This window comes from Vulpes lagopus, chromosome 3 (genome assembly GCF_018345385.1).
Source record: "Vulpes lagopus strain Blue_001 chromosome 3, ASM1834538v1, whole genome shotgun sequence".
Lineage (NCBI taxonomy): Eukaryota > Metazoa > Chordata > Mammalia > Carnivora > Canidae > Vulpes > Vulpes lagopus.
The window spans coordinates 95917701-95935151 of NC_054826.1; the positions used below are offsets into that span (position 1 = coordinate 95917701).

Consider the following 17451-nt stretch of genomic DNA (forward strand, 5'->3'; position numbering starts at 1 on the left):
AAAGGCCCGGGGCCGCCAGCGCGCTGGCCCCGCCCCCCCGCCTGGGCCAATCCGGGCCCCGGGCGGGGCCGGGGCGGGGCCAAGTGCAGCAGGGGCCGCTGTCGCCGCGGAGCTCGGGGGGCCGGGGGCCGGCGCGGCGGCGCTCCCGGGCTGGGGTTCCCCGGGCTCGGCCAGCCGCGCGCTAGGGCCCGCAGAGCTGCGGCCCCCGTGCTGGCGGTGAACCGAGGCCCACGGAGGTGACCCCTGCCTCAGACGCTCTTGTCCTTGCGAAAGCTGCGCCTCTGCAGGGAGAGGCTTCCGAGCCTCTTTTCCCGGATGGATTTTTATAGCGGCCACCTTGCTGGCTCCCTGCCTCCAGGCTCACCGCTGCTGTCCTTTCACAGAGCCGCCAGGCTGCCAGCGCTAATGCCCAAGCCTAATCCTCACCATGGCCCCGATGAAAACTTTACAGTGGCTCTGCCCTTCCCACCCGAAGGTCTCTGAGCCACTGCTTGCAGCCTTCCCGAGCTCTGTTCTGGCCCGTATCCTAACTGATCCCAAGCCTGCGCTGACTGGAAAGTCCTTGTTCCTAGGCAAAACCCTCCTGCTTGAGGGAACTGGGCTTCCTGGGACGGAGGGGGTGGGACACTACCCTTCAGCAGAGAGTCCTGAGAGGTGAGATGGCCCTCACCTCTATGTCCCCCCCCCGCCCCCCCAGCGGCACGCAGATGGCAGGGAATGCTGAATGAACGTGGACATCCTAAATTCCTTTTCAGTCCCATCCTGCGTGCCCACTCCTGACTGGTGCTGTGGGTGCTGTCAGCGCTGGGAAGCACATTCTGAAGAAGCTTCTAGAAACATGAGTGTGGGAGTTAAGAGGGGTAGTAATCTCTTCTTGGGGAACCCAGCCAGGAGGAAATGAGTGGGGGAGGAAATGAGTGGGAGAGGAAAGAAAGGAAATCTGAACAAATCATCAACAGGGCAGAGTGGTGGGGTGTGCTGGGACCCGGGCTGAGGCAAGGGTGTACTTTGTGCCAATAGCATCTCAGAGCTGTGGAGCCTGGCACCTGGGCCAAGTCTGGGTCTGGCAGATATCCGCCCGTGGGTGGGCATTATGACACCCATGTGGACCAACACAAGGCAGGAGGAACCCCTGTAGCTAGCTCCTCCCAAACAAACCTCCAAAGGGTCCAAGTGACCAGGGACTTGTGGCAGAGCTGCTCAGAGGGCCAGATGCTCTTCCAGAGGCAGCCTCAGGAGTGTGGCAGGGGTGGTCCCAGATGACCCAGGAATGGGGGTTCTTGCTGAGTCTGAGCAGAGTACACCTGCTCTGTGGTGTGAATGAGGAGCCTGAGAAGAACCACTGCAGGAGGCTGACACGAGACTCCAGGCAGCAAAGGCCTTCTCTTTCCACACCAACCTGGTTACACAGCCTGGCCCACTACCCACAAGAGCGCCACCCCCACCCCACCCCCACAAGGTTCTTCAGGACCCATAGCTGGACCACAGAGAAGATCAGTAGAGTGGATCCAAGATGTCTGTGACAAAATCTCCGAGGATCACCTTCTCCCATTCTGACAGCTGAGCCACCAAGCTCCGATTTGGACGCATGTTGTTTTTACACTTCTTGACAAAGGCCCAGGACTTCTGTCAACACAAGGAGAGAAAACAGACTTTAGGATTGAACCTGGGCCCTTCCCACTATAACACAGCCAGCTCAGGAGGGACAGGAAACACCTGCCCATGGACCAGCAACACGGCTAAACAGCTGGACACAGAAATGGCAGCAGCCTGAGGTTAACACAGCAGGACAAGGAGTTATAGAAGCTGGCTCTGTTTTGAGCCAGCCCCTCTGCTGGTGGATATGGAGACAGAAATCGTTTTATTTCCAATGGCCCTTGCGAAGACTGAGACAACATAAGTGATAACTCCTGTGGGCAGGAGAGCACCCTGAGAGCACCTGGCACACAGTGCAACCTCAACAAAGGTTTGCACTGTGAATGGATAAATTGATGAAAAGGGGAAGAGAACTACGGGGAAATTCTCCAAAGAAGGGAAATTAAAGCTGTTTTCTTTCAGGTGTCTACCTTAGAACGCAGGAGGGAAAAGGACAAGCTGGTTTAACATCTGGATTGAGGACAGAGGAAAAAGGAAAAAGGAAAAGTGGGGCCTCAGCAAACTAGGAAGAGAACAAATGCACCTCAACATACTGAAGGCGCCATACAACAACCCCACAGGTCACATCACACTCAGTGGTGAAAGATGGAAAGCTTTTCCTCTAAGATCGGGGACAAAACAAGGCTGCCAGCTCTCACCACTTCTATTTAACATTGTACCAGAAGTCCTAACCAGAGCAAAAAGGAAGGAAAGGAGGGAGGGAGAAAAAAGATACATAGAAATTGAAGAAGAAGTAAAATTACCTCTGTTTGCAGATGACATGATTTTATGCTTAGAAAATCTTAAAGATTCCACCAAAAAATCTGTCCGAATAAATGAATCTGGCAACGTTGTCAAATCACAAAATCAACACTCAAAGTCAGTTGCATATCTATACACTAACAATGAATAACCTGAAAAGTAAATTTAGGGGCACCTGGGTGGCTCAGTTGGTTAAGCATCTGTCATGGTCCTGGGGTTGTGGGACTGAACCCTGCATCAGGCTCCCTGATCAGCAGGGAGCCTGCTTCAGCCTCTCCCCCTGCTCGTGCTTGTGCTCGATCTCTTTCTCTCAAATAAATAAATAAGATCTTTAAAAATTAAAAAGAAAGTAAATTAAGAACACAATTCCATTTACTCTGGCATCATAAGGGATATAATACTTAGGAATAAACTTACTTAACCAAGGAAGTAAAAGCCCTGTACCCTGAGAATTATGAAACATGACTGAAAGAAACAAAAAGACAGAAATAAATGGAAAGATATCCTATGCACATAGGAAGACTTGATATTGTTAGGATGTCAGTACTACCCGAAGTATCTAAAGATTTAATGCAATCTTTACTAAATCCCAACAGCATTTCTTGCAGAAATTAAAAAACCCATGCTAAAATTCATATGGAATCTCAAGGGACCTCCAAATAGCCAAAACAATCTTGAAAAAAAGAGAACAGCCCTGGAATTCTCGTACTTCCTGATTTCAAATCTCTGAAGTTATTACAAAACTACAGTAATCAAAACAGTGTGGTACTGGCATAAAGATAGACATTTAGACCAAAGGAATAGGATATAACAGCCAAATGGTTTCAACAGGAGGCCAAAACCATTCAAAGGAGAAAGGATAGTCTTTTCAACAAATGATGCTGGGGAAACTGGATATCCTTATGCAAGAATCAAGCTGGACCCCTACCTCACACCATGAGCAAAAATTAACTCAAAATGATTGAAGACCTAACTGTGAGAGCTTAAACTATAAAAATCTTAGATGAAAACATAGGAGAAAAGCTTCATAATACTGGATTTGGCAATGATTTCTTGAATAAGACACTAAAAGCACAGGTAATTTTTAAAATGGACAAATTGGACTACAATACAAATACAAATAACACACTTGTATGCATCAAAAAATATAATTAACAGAGTGAAAAGGCAACCACAGAATGGGAGAAAATAACTCCCAAATCATGTATCTGATTTATATCCAGGTGTTAATATGAAGAATATAGAAAGAGCTCCTAAAACTAAACAAAACCCCCTGAACAACTCAATTACAAAATAGGAAAAGAGCCTGAATAGTCATTTCTCCAAAGAAGAAACATGAATGGTCAATAAGCACATGAAAATATTTGCTCAACATCACTAATTATTAGGAAAATGCAAATCAAAACTATAATAAGATACCACCTCACACCCATTAAGATAGTTATTATATATATATATATATAAACAGAACACAGCAAGCATTGGCAATGATATAGAGGAATTGGAACCCTTGTGTACTGTTAGTGGGAGTATAAAATGGTGTAGCCACTGTGGAAAAGCAGTATAGGGATCCCTCAAAAAATTAAAAATACCATATGATCCAGCAACTCCACTTAAGGGTATCTACCCAAAATTTGAAAACAGAGTCTTGAAGAGATATTGATACACCCATATTTGTAGCAGCATCATTCACAATACTTAAAACATGGAGGCAACCCAAGTTTCCATCAACGGATGAATAGAAAAAGAAAATGTGGCATATATACACAATGGACTCTTATTCTATCTTTGGAAAGAAGGAAATTCTGACACACACTACAACATGGATGAACCTTAGGGACGTTATCAGAAATGAAATAAGCCAGTCAACAAAAGGACAAATGCTGTGTGATCCACTGATGTGAGGTACCTAGAGTAGTTGAAATCATAGAGACTGGGAGTAGAATGGTGGTTGCAGGGCTTGAGGGAGAGGAGAATGAGGAGTCGGTGTTTAATAAGTATCAAGTTTCAGTTTTACAAGATGAAAAGAGTTATGGGGATATATGATGGTGATAGCTGTACAACACTAGAAAGTATTTAATACCACTGAACTGTAAACTTAAAAAAAAAAATGGTTAAGGGGCACCTGGATGGCTCAATCGGTTCAGCAGCCAACTCTTGGTTTTGGCTCAGGTCATGATCTTAGGGCTGTAATATCAAGCCCCATGTCAGGCCCCATGTGGGCTTAGCATGGAGTCTGCTTGAGATTCTATTTCCCTCTGCCCTTCCCTCTGCTTGCACATGCTCTCTCTTTCTGCAAAATAAATAAGATCTTTTAAAAATGGTTAAGACAGTAAATATAATGTGTATTTTAACACAATAAAGAGGAAAAACTATAATGAGATACCACTTCATAGCCATTAGGATGACTACTGTTTAATAAAAAAACAACAACAGAAAATACAAGTATTGGCAAGGATGTGGAGAAACTGGAACCCTGGTGCTCTGTTGGTGGGAATTTAAAATGGTGTAGCTGCCATGGAAAACAGTATAGTGATTACTCAAAAAAGTAAAAATAGAATTACCATATGATCCAACAATTCCACTCTGGGTTTATACCCAAAATAACTGAAAGCAGATGGCCAGTGGAGCTTGTGTTTCTGGGTTCAATAGGACAGCAGTGAAATAAGAAATAGTTCTTAACTGGCTATATCGTCCCAGGGCTCAGTAAAAGCAGACAAAGATGCCTATCTTCCAGTCTTCCCCTAAAAAAAGGTGTATTTGCAGACTTTTAAAGCTGCTCTCTCACAGTCAGGCTTCCAATCAGCCTGAACCCAGGTGTAGACTGAGATCCTCCCCCTTTAGGAAACTGACAGGTCTTGAAACCCTCAAATACTGACCACCACTAAAAACAAAACAGGCTGCTCGGAAAATCGAAAAGGTTTGAGAGAAAACCAAGAACTAGTAAAGAGTTGAACCATAAGGTTCATTTCCTACACCAGACCACTCCTTCAGAACTGGGAAAGGTGGCTGTTTTCCCTAATGCACAGAAATAAACAGAGTCAGGGAAAGGAAAAAACAGGAATACATTGCAAATGAAAGAAAAAGCTAAAACCTCATGAAAACATCTTAATGAGGACACCTGGGTGGCTGAGTGGTTGAAGCATCTGCCTTTGGCTCAGGTTGTGATCCCGGGGTCCTGGGATCAAGTCTTCCATTGGGCTCCCTGCAGAGAGACTGCTTCTCCCTCTGCTTATGTCTCTGCCTCTCTCTCTCTGTGTCTCTCATGAATAAATAAAATCATGAATAAATAAATAAAATTTATTCATAGGAGACACAGAGAGAGAGTCAGAGACAGAGACCTAGGCAGAGGGAGAAGGAGGCTCCCCGCAGGGAGCCCAATGCTGGACTCCATCCCGGACCCTGGGATCATGACCTGAGCCGAAGGCAGGCGCTCAACCACTGAGCCACCCAGATGTCCTAGAAAAAATTCTTAATAAAATGGGGACAAGTGATTTAACTAATAAAGAGTTCATGTCATAAAGATGTTCACTAAGGTCAGGAGAACAATGCATGAACAAAGTGAGATTTCCAACTAAGAGACAGAAAACATCAGAAAGTACCAAACAAATTGTAGAGCTGAGAAATACAGTAACTGAGCTGAAAAAATATAACATTAAGGATTCAACCACAGACTACACAAAATGGAAGAAAGGATCTGTCGACTCAAAGACAATGCAGAGGAACAAGAAAGAAAGAAAAGAAAAAAGAAAAGAAAAGAAAAGAAAAGAAAAGAAAAGAAAAGAAAAGAAAAGAAAAGAAAAGGAAGGAAGGAAGGAAAGTAAAATTCAGAATAATCTAATGTAAAGGTGGTAAGTTCACTTATAAATCTAGCATGAAGGTTAAAAGACAAAAGTAGTACAAATTACTGAAACTACAATAATTCTTTAAAGATATAAAAGACAGAAAGATGTAACTTATGATGTCAAAACCATAAAACATTGGGGAAGGGGGTAGTAAAGATGTAGAGCTCTAGACTGTGTTCAAACTTAAGTTGTTATTGGGTGCCTGGGTGGCTCAGTCAGTTAAGTGTCTGCCTTCAGCCCAGGTCATGATCCCAAAGTCTTGGGATCCAGTCCCGTTGGACTCCCTGTTCAGCAGGGAGACTGCTTCTTCCTCTCCCTCTGCTCTTCCACCTGCTTGTGCTCTTTTTTTCTATCAAATAAATAAAATCTAAAAACAAAAAGAAACCCAAAAACTTAAGTTGTTAGCAACTGAAGTCAGACTGTTCTACATTGTTTTATGTAAGCCTCATAGTAACCACAAAGCAAAAACGTATCATAGATACACAAAAAATAAAGAGAAAGGAATAAGTATTCCACTATGGGTAATCACCAAATCACAAAGGAATAAAGCAAGAGAAGGAAAAAAGGAATTATAAAAATAGCTAAGAAAACAGTTAACAAAATGGTGGTAAGTCCATACTTATAAATAATTGCCTTAAATGTAAATGGACTAAATTCTCCATTCAAAACACAGAGTGGCTAAATGGATTTAAAAGAAAGAGGAAGACCAATCTATATGCTGCCTAAGAAATTCACTTCAGATGTTCAGACATACACAGACTTAAAGTGAAGGGACAGCAAAAGATACTCTGTGCAAATGGAAACCAGAAGAAAGCGGGGGCTGCCATACTTATATCAGACAAAATAGATTTTAAGACAAAAACTCTAATAAGAGACAAAGAAGGTCATTATGTAATGATAAAGGAGTCAATGCAACAAGGGGATGAAAAATTTGTAAATATTTATGTACCCAACATAGGAGTACCTAAATACATAAAGCAAATATTAACAGACCTAAAAAGAGAAATAGACAGCAATATAATAAGAGTGGGGGACTTTTTTTTAGCACTTTATTTTTTAAAAGATTTTATTTATTATTGCAGTATACAATATCAATACACAAAAATCAGGTATACTTCTATGCACTAATAATGAACTATCAGAAAGAGAAATTAAGAGAACAGTTCCATTTACAACTGCATCAAAAAGAATAAAATACCAGGGGTAAATTTAGCCAAGGAGGTGAAAACCTGTACACTGAAAACTGTAAGATATTGATAAAAGAAACTGAAGAAGACACAAATAAATAGAAATAGAAAGATACTCCATGTTCATAGATTGGAAGTATTAATAGTGTTAAAATGTTTATACTACCCAAAGCAATCTACAGATTCGACACAATCCCTGTCAAAATTCCCATGGAAGGGCAGCCCCAGTGGCTCAGCGGTTTAGCACCGCCTTCAGCCCAGGGTGTGATCCTGGAGACCTGGGATCGAGTCCCACATCGGGCTCTTTCTATGTCTCTCATGAATAAATAAATAAAAACTTAAAAATCCCATGGAAGTTTTCACAGAAGTAGAACAATCAATCCTAAAATTTGTACAGAACCATAAGACCCTCAGATAACTAAAGCAATCTTGAGAAAAAAAAAAGCTAGAGGCATCACATCCTGATTTCAAACCATATTACAAACCTACAATAATCAATGCAGGATGGGGTTGGCATAAAAATATACACATAGATCAATATAACAAAACACTCTAGAAATAAACCCACACATATATTTTCAATTAATTTATGACAAAGGAAACAAGAATATACAACAGGTAAAAGACAGTCTCTTCAATAAGTGGCATTGGGAAAGCTGGACAGCCATATCCAAAATAGTGAAACTGGATCATGCCTTACTCCATACACAAAATCAACTCAAAATAAATTAAAATTAAAGGTTTGAATCTAAGACCTGAAACCATTATCTTCTAGGAAGAAGAAATCATATCCAGTAAGCTCCCTGATATCAGTCTTGGTGATAATATTTTGGATTTGATACCAGGCCCAGATGGGCTCACAGTGAATGAATACTACATACAACAGAATATGATTCAGCCTCAAAAAGCAAGGCAATTTGAACATATGTTATAATATGAATGAGCCTTGAGAACATTCTGCTCAGTGAAATAAGCCAGTCACACAAAAGAACAAATACTGTATGATTCCACTTATATGAGGTACCTAGTGTAGTCAAATTTATAGACACAGAAAGTAGCTGCCAGGAACAGGGAGAAAGGAGAATGGGGAGTTGCTATTTAATGAGTATAGTGTTTCAGTTTTGCAGGATGTAAAGGGTTTTGGGTGGGGGGTGGGGACACTTGGTAGCTCAGTGGTTGAGCATCTGCCTTAGGCTCAGGGTCCTGGGATCAAGGCCCGCACTGTATCTCTCTGTATCTCTCATAAAGAAATTTTAAAAATCTTAAAAAAAAAAAAAAAGGAAAGAAAGAAAAGGATTCTGGAGATTGGTTGCACAACAATGTAAATGTATTTAATGCTGCTGAACTATATACTTAAAAATGACAGAGATGGTAAATTTTGTGTTATGTGTATTTTGCCATTATATATATGAAAAAAAAATCGGTGGTACCCCAGGCACAGCTATGTAGTTCTAAAGTTTACTAAGTCCTGGTCAGATTGGGCCCTTGAGGACAAACCATAACCATAGCTCCCCACGCTCACTGCTCACAACCCATTTTTCCAGCCCACAAAGTATCTGCTGGGACTCACAGCAAACACCAGTGGGATAGAAGGATGAAGGGTCATGGCCGGATACCTCTTGTTAAGGGGCAGCAGCAAGCACACACCCATCCTTCAGACTGCTCCCCTCCTGCTGCCTTAGGGCCCTGTGAAAAGCCCAGATTCTGAACCGGGGTCATGTGGCTTTGGATTCCAGCTCTGCTACTTAAAGCTGTGGGGCCGTGGGCAAGTTAGTCAGCCTCTATGAGCCTCCTGCAGGATGGAAATAACAGCATGCCATGGGGTCACTGTGTTTTCATTACACATAAAGTACTCATAACCGCAAGCGGGAAGCACTCCACCAATGTTAGCTGTTATAATGCCGCAGGAGTTGGTTTGTTGTTGTTTTTTTTTTTCCTCTGAAGATCTTTACAGGATAAAGTTACTCCTTGTACTTTAAAGGAACAGAAATAGATTTCTTAAGGGCTTGCTGGCTCTAGGAGCCCATACAACCTCGTACCAAAGTTTTGAAAGCTTACGACAGGCAGGATGGCCCTGGGGCACCAGGTTATTCCCAGTTCACTCCTCAACTTCCCACTCCTGGTCTTGATATCGCCTGAGGAACTGAGTGAGGACCATAAGTCCCAGGAAGCAGTATATTGCTCAAGAGTGGCCCACACCCTTTTTTGCCAGTCCTATGGGCTCTGACTACCACCACTAAGTTGACAACAGCAAGGGGCACAGCTTCCCGAATGCACTGAGGAGGACCCAGGACCACACAGACAACAAGGAGGAAGGAACATCTCTCTGGACCCCAGGCAGCAGCAGAGTGGAGCCCAGGTCAACCTCTGTCAACAATCCAGGGCATTGCTTGTCAGCAAGAAAATCGAACCACCACACCGGACTTGGCCTGGAAAGGACCCAGCAAGGTCACAGTGGCAGTCCTTCCTGTCCACAGCTCTATTTATCAAGAGTTATCTAGATGGCATCTCAGGGCACAATGCCCAGCAACAGGACTTCCCTGTACATAAGACAAAGATCGCTGCCCCAGGATGGGAGCCCCAGGGTTTTTCCTGAGAGCAAGGGCTGGCTGGTCCTCGAGGGCCCAAGCACCTGTCTGCCCACTGATCAGGACAGCCACACCCAGATGGGCTGGAGTTGTGCAGGGGTGAGTAAAGGTCAGGGGGCAGACCTGCATGGGCCCTCACTGCTGGAAAACTCAGAGGAACCAGATGGGGTTCCTCTTTCTTTGTTCTCCCCCAGCCTTGGCTCTGGAAGCAGCTGTGATATCTGCCTGTGATATGAACCAAGAGAAGACTGTGACTTGCTGGTCAGGGCCAGGAAGCACCCCTAAATATCAGAGTTGCAAGGCTGTCGATCTTTTTTGAGCCCAGACCTTACTGTGAGCAATCAAGAAGCCAGGGAGCACAATGGGCCCCATCCAAACTCCAGGGGAGCTCACGTCCTAGAACTTCCTCTGCAGGCAGTAAGCTCAGCCTGCCTCCTGCCAGCTCCAGGTCTTCTCTACATTCCAGCTCAACAAGGCAGAGAAGAAGAGGCCGCTTGCAAGCCAGAGCTTGTTCCTGGGGAGGTGGCTGGAGAGGCATCTCTACAGGAGCAACAGCACAGGTGTCCTTCCCCAGATTTATCAGCAACATCACTCCCTCCCCCCAGCACACACCAAAATACTCCAAGAGGCAAGGATCCCTGACAATTCAACTCTTGGGGGGTGAGAAAACAGGGCTCTGGGCCTGTGATTCTGCCCTTAGATGCTTTTCTTTTTAAATATACACAACAGAAAACATACCATTTCAACGGTGTTTGGATATACAGTGGCATTAAGTACATTTGCCATGTTGGGTAACCATCACCACCATCCACCTCCAGAAGTTTTTTCCATTTTCCCAAACCCAAGTTCCATAGCCATTAAACAACTCCTCATTCCCACTGTCCCCTTCCCTGGGCACACACCATGCTACCTCCCAAGTCTGTGAATCTGATGAGTCTGGGGACCTCATATAAGTAGAATCATACAGTTACTTGTCCTTCTGTGACTGGCTTATTCCACTCATCATAATGTCTTCCAGGTTCATCTGTGTGGCAGCAGGTATCAAAATGCCCTTCCCTTTTAAGGCTGAGTAATATTACACTGTGGATAGACCATTCATTTAATATCCCTCCATCTGTCAATGGACACTTGGGTTGCTCCCACCTCTTGGCTATTGTGAACAACATTTCTATTAATGAACATAGCTCTACAAACACCTGAGCCCTTGCTTCTATTCCCTTTGGGGATGTACCTACAGGTAGAATCGCTGGCCATCCAAGACTCTTTCTAGCTTGCAGTTTCACCCCCAAAGAGCACGTGGGGTCAATATCCAAAACCACTGGCAATGGGCTCTGACCATGGTCCTTCTCTGACCCTCAAGCACAATCCTGGAGGTACATGGGAGCTTTTTCTCGTCCCACCAAAGATCTCTGAAGTCACGCCCAAGCTGTGCCTCCTCTTAGGGCAAGCTGCCATCTCCTACCTAGTGCAGGGACAAGGTGCTGCCCTTGGCATCTGGAGCCCTGGTTTCACAGGGTTTGTGGCAACAGGTCCCTGCCCTTTTTGTCAGTCTGGGTAAAGGGAGCAAGTGCCCTGGGAATCCTGCTGGGGCTGCAGTTCCCTGGCTCCAAGCAATAGCCAAAACGTACCTCCCTTGGAGAAGCCTGACGAAGGCTGGTAGAAGGATTGATAGCAGCAGAGGACATGCGGATGGTGCTGCTGGCCATGGCCTTCCCCAGCTTGAGCCCCTGGTGACTGTCCCATATTCCCAGGTCCCAGACCTCTAACGTACAGTCTCAGCCTCTGACCCAGACCCTCGGGACCTTGCCCTTGTGTGTGGTATGCTGGGTCAAGCGCTGGACTTAGAGCTCTCTTCCCAGACCCTTCTCTTCCCACCCCCCACCCCCAGTTGGGGCCCCCTTCCTCCCTGGTCCAGCTCTGACCCTGTCTGCTGCATGTAGCTGCAGTCTGACCCTCGCCTGGGGAATGCATACCTTCAAGGTCTGCTCATTCCAGTGTATGAGGAAGGCCAAGATGGCTGCACAGCTGCGACTGATACCCAGTGTGGAAAAGACCAGGATGACCGAGCCTAGCTGGAGATGAATTTCTGCAAGATGAAGGTAGGTGTGGGTGTGAGGTGCTATAAGCTGACCAGTTTCAGTGGGCCCAAGGCCCAGGAGTGAGTTTGGACCCATCACACACCATGGCCTCAGTTAGTCATGTGACCTCTCTAGGACACTGTTTTGTCACCTGGCAAATGAGGACACTAGACCTAAGGGGCACTTCAAGAGAATCACACTGGGTGTTTAGCTTTATCATGCAAAGGCCTTTTCTTGGCTCTCCAAGCGTCTAGGCTACCCGTTGGCCTCTCGGGGTGGAATGAAAGGATAGTGCCCCCCCACCACCACCACCCAGGGCACTTGGGTGCTGACGGAGACACTGCAGCCTGGGTATGAATCCTGGCTCTGCCATTCTCAAACTGTGTGGCCTGAGCATGTTATTCTAAGTCACAATTCCATAATCTAGAAAACAAGGCAACAGTAGACTATCTACCTCATAAGATTTTGTGCTGGGCTTTAGCCCAGCACCTGGCACAGAGATGTCACCTATCAACACTTAATAATGCTCTTGAGGCTGGGTCTCGCCCAGTGAGGGGTGGGGAGGAAATCTAAGCTGGCATCCTAGGCTAGTCCAGGTACCCCCAAGAACGGGAGATAAAATATCAAACGTGGTATCACAGACTATCAGCTCTGGAGGAGGACCTCAAGATGATGAAGGCCAAGTGTCTCATCATATAGATAAGGAAACAGAAGCACAGAGCAGTTAAGGCCTGTCCCAGAGCCACCGAGCAAGTAAGGGCTGGGGAGGGGCCCTTGGTGCCACAGGTCTCTGCCATCCCATGGTGGGACGTGTGGATAGTTGCAATCTCAGATACTAGTCAAGTGATAGTTGCCACCTCCAAGGCAAATAAGGGATGTTTGGGCGGACACATCATTCTCCAGCACCTGTGCAGCAATGCGAGCTGGACACTGCACCAGTGTGGAGCAGGTGGTCCTAGGGTGGGGCCCCTGACCCTGCTCAACCTCACTCTCTCTAGCCAACTGGCTCTATCCCCGGAATGACTGAAGATTCTACCTTCAATGAGCGGTCACTAACATGTGTGGTAGGACAGCCAGAAGGGCACTGCACACACACTGGGAGGATTGAGGAGACAGAGCTGGGATGGTTCTTCCACCCCACCCTGCTGACCAGACAGGAATGCCCGGATGGCACAGGATTCACCTCTGAGTCCCCAGAGCTCAGCCCAGAGCAGGCCTCCCTGGACATCTGTACCACACAGTGGACTAGCACACCTGTTTCCCAACAGGCACAGTGAGACCAGGACTGGGGCTTGACCAGTCCCGAATGGGGCCTAGCAGTCTACCCAGGGTTATAATAGGGGGCATCCAATCTACAATCTTGTGCTCTTATTTGGCCCCATGTCCCCCAAAGCAAACATGTAGCTGTCCACACTGCTGAGGGCTCCTGAGAGGTGAGCTTGTCCTGGGCCTTGGCTGGGCCCTGTCCTTCCTCTCCTCACAATCAGGAAGAGGCATGCGGACAAGGTGCATAGCCCCTCTGGCTCCTGGGCACAGGCCAGTTGCTGCCTGGCCCCTGATGGCTCCTTACCCAGGAAGTGACAGAGGTGCCGTAAAAAGGGGAAAATGTTGGCTTCCAGGGAATCTTCTATCTTGATGTGTAGAAGGTTGTCATCATCGTTTATGAAACTGAACAGAAAGAAAGGACAGGTAGTCAGGCAGACTCACCCACAGCCCCACTGGAGTGGTCCTCATGTACGGCAGCAGGATTGCAGGGAAGGGATGCTGAGCTAGCATCACAGAGAGGTGGGCAAATAACTGAGCCTGTCTCAGAAAACAAGCATCTGCCTTATAGGGGTGTCATGTAGATTAAGTCACTTGATCTATTAAAGCATTTGGCAGTCTGCTTGGCACATAGTAAACACTCGATAAATGTGACATCATTATTATTAACCTGTTGCAGAAAGTCAAATGAGGATGGGAGGGAATATGTAAAGCGCTTGGAGAATAAGCCTGCTATGTTAAATGGAGAGAGCCAGGGAAGTGAGATGGAGAGTGGTGGGCTGGCTATTTGAGATGGGGAGTCATCTCAAGTCAGGGGAGGCTTTGAGCAGAGAATTAAAGGAGGTGACGGAACAAGCCAGGCAGCTATCTGGGGGAAAGAAGGTTCTGGGTAAGGGAGAACACAAGGGCAAAGGTGCTGAGAGGCAGTATGTTTAGTGGACTTGAGAAACAACAGAGATCAGAGTGGCTAGAACTTCACAGACAAGGGAGAAACAGGAGGAAGAGGAGGTGTGTGGCATGTTGAACGAGAGGATGCCTGCAAGGAGCTTGCAGAATGTGTGGCATGTAGTAAGTACTTGGGCAATGTTATTTGTGAAGACGGGTCTACTGGTGACACTCAGGGGCATGCAGACTACTGTAGCATGCAGAAAGCTATAGTAGATTTAGAAACAAAAACAGTCTGGTTTAGTTTCAGCAAATACAAGAACAATTCCCATCCATCCATCTGTCCACCCACTATCCATCCATCCATCCATCCATCCATCCATCCATCCACCCATCCACCCACTCACCCATCTATCTGTCTGTCCATTCATCTGTCCATCCATCCATCCATCCATCCATCCATCCATCCATCCATATACCCACCCATCCATCCATTCATCCATCCACCCACCCACGTCTGTCCAACTGTCCATCCATCCATCCACCCACCTATCCATCCACCTATCTACCAATCCATCCATCTTTCCCCCCAATCTATCCCTCTCTCCCTCCCCCATCTATCCATCCATCTATTCATTCTTTCTTCAGACACTCACTCAATCCCTATTGTGTGCCAAACTTTAGGCTGGACCCTAGTGGACACAAGCTGAATCAAATAGGACCAGCCTCTCCCAGCTTCAAGGAGCTCCCAGTCTGATGGGGGAGGCAGATACAGAAACAAATAGCCCCAGTCCAATCAGCTAGGTTTGGGGATAAAGACCTGCATGTGATACTGGAGAAGAAGGGCAGGGAGAAATTGAGGGAGCTGGGGAAAGCTTCATAATGTAGGAGGAATCTAGATAGAGAAGGTGGAGGGATACAAGGTTACTATATAAAAATCAACTGTATTTTTATATACTAGCAATAATAATCAGAAATTGAAATTTTAAAAATGCCATTTATAACCACCTCAAAAATATTAAATACTTAGGAAGAAATCTGACACAAGATGTACAAGACCTATACACTGGAAACTATAAAGCATTTTCTAGAAAAATGAAAGACAAAGTACATGGAGGGATGGACCATGCTCATGACCAGGAGACTCAAAGTTAGTAAGATGTCAGTTCTCCCCAAATTGGCCTATGGATTCAATTCTATCCCAATCAAAATTCCAGCAGGCTTTTTGTAGAAATTGACAAGGTGATTCCAAAACTTACTGGAAATGCAAAGGAGACAACTTTGAAAAAGAACAAAATCACAGAACTAGCTCTACCTGATTTCATGATTAATTATAAAGCTACAGTAAGGCAAGAGTATGGAATTTATATAAAGAAAAACACAGACCAACGAAAAAGAATCAAGAATCCAGTTATAATACCATACACATATGGCCAACTGGTTTCCAACAAAGGTATCTAATCCATCAACAGGAAAAGGATCATCTTTTTTTCTCAACAAACAATGGCTTCCATATGCAAAACAATGAACTTTGCTCTACATCTGGCACCATATGTGAGAATTATTTCAAAATGGATCACTATTAAAGTTAAAATTATAAAACTTTTATCAGAAAATGTAGGAGAAAATCTGTCAAAATTTAAGTGTCTAAATATGCATGGGTCTGCTTGGACTGTATTCTGCTCCATTGGTGTATTCTAACTGCACTAATATCACAATGCCTTTCTTGTTACTGTTTCTTACCACTTGGTATCTGGTCAAGCAAGTTTCTCATTTCAGGTTCTTTGATATTCAGCTATTTTTGCCCTTTGCACTTCCATATAAGTTTTATTTTTTTATTTTTATTTTTTTTAAAGATTTTATTTATTTATTCCTGAGAAACAAAGAGAGAGAGAGAGAAGCAGAGACATAGGCAGAGGGAGAAGCAGGCTCCATGCAGGGAGCCTGATGTGGGACTCGATCCCCGGACTCCAGGATCACGCCCTGGGCCAAAGGCAGGCGCTAAACCACTGAGCCACCCAGGGATCCCCCCATATAATTTATAGAATTACTCTAAAATCTATTGGAATTTTATTGGCATTACACTGCACCTGTAGATCAATTGGACAAGAACCAAGATCTTTACAAAATAGATGTTTTCTTTTTTTTTTTTTTTTTTAAGATTTATTTATCCAAGAGAGGGAGCACAAGATGGAGGAAGAACAGAGAGAGAGGGAGAAGCAGACTTCCCCCTGAGCAGGGATCCCCACATGGGGCTCCATCCCAGGACCCTAGGATCAGGACATGAGCCAAAGGCAGATGCTTAACCAACTGAGCCACCCAGGTGCCCCCAAAATGGATGCTTCTAATCTATAACCACAGTATATCTTCTGTTTATTCCAGTAATTTATTTTTTTAAGATTTTATTTATTTATTTGAGAGAGAGACAGAGATAGAGATAGCAACCAAGATAGCACAAGTGGGAAAGAAAGGGAGAAGCAGACTCCCTGCTGAGCAGGGAGCAGGTTGTATGGCTCAGTCTCAGGACCCTGGGATCATGACCTGAGCCAAAGGTAGCCGCTTAATCAACTGAGCCACCCAGAGGCCCCAGATTTATTAGTTGTTTGTTTGTTTGTTTGTTTGTTTGTTTTTAACTACTTTGACTTTCTCAATCCTCTCTGTTTCATTGTTTCTGGTTCAATAGTCTGCTTCTACTATTCCTTCCTTCTCCTTCTTTGGGTTTAGTTTGCTGTTCCATTGGTCAGTCCTTGAGATGAATGCTTAACTAGTTGATTTTTAGCCTTTCTTCTTTTTAATAGATATATTTAAGGCTATAAATTTCTCTTTGCCCACAGCTTAACTGCATTCCACAAGTTTTAACACATTATATCTTTATTATTATGTAGTTGAAAATATTTTATAATTTCCATCATGAGTTCTTCTTTAATCCATGCTATTTAAATTTTTATTTCTTTTTTTTAAAATAGGCATCTTTTTCTTGTTTTCTTTTACTTTTTTTTAAGATTTTATTTATTTATTCATGAGAGACACAGAGAGGGACAGAGAGAGACAGAGAGAGAGAGAGAGGCAGAGACACAGGCAGAGGGAGAAGCAGGTCCCATGCAGGGAGCCTGACATGGGACTCGATCCCGGGTCTCCAGGATCATGCCCTGGGCTGAAGTCGGCACTAAACTGCTGAGACACCCGAACTGCCCTAAAAATTTATTTC

At 44.8% G+C, this 17451-nt stretch overlaps 1 protein-coding gene across 11 annotated transcripts in view; it reads right to left on the reverse strand.

Moving 5' to 3' along the window:
• Nucleotides 1-1364: 1364 nt before the first annotated feature.
• Nucleotides 1365-17451, reverse strand: part of STYXL1 (serine/threonine/tyrosine interacting like 1) — a 66129-nt gene continuing 50042 nt past the window's right edge. For all 11 annotated transcript variants that reach the window (XM_041750177.1, XM_041750170.1, XM_041750175.1 and 8 more), the window contains 3 exons: nt 13666-13763; nt 11991-12103; nt 1365-1626 (listed from right to left, as the gene is read on the reverse strand). In XM_041750177.1, the coding sequence (XP_041606111.1) occupies nt 1495-1626; nt 11991-12103; nt 13666-13763 (343 nt within the window). In that variant the 3' untranslated portion in view covers nt 1365-1494. The remainder of the gene's footprint in view (nt 1627-11990; nt 12104-13665; nt 13764-17451) is intronic.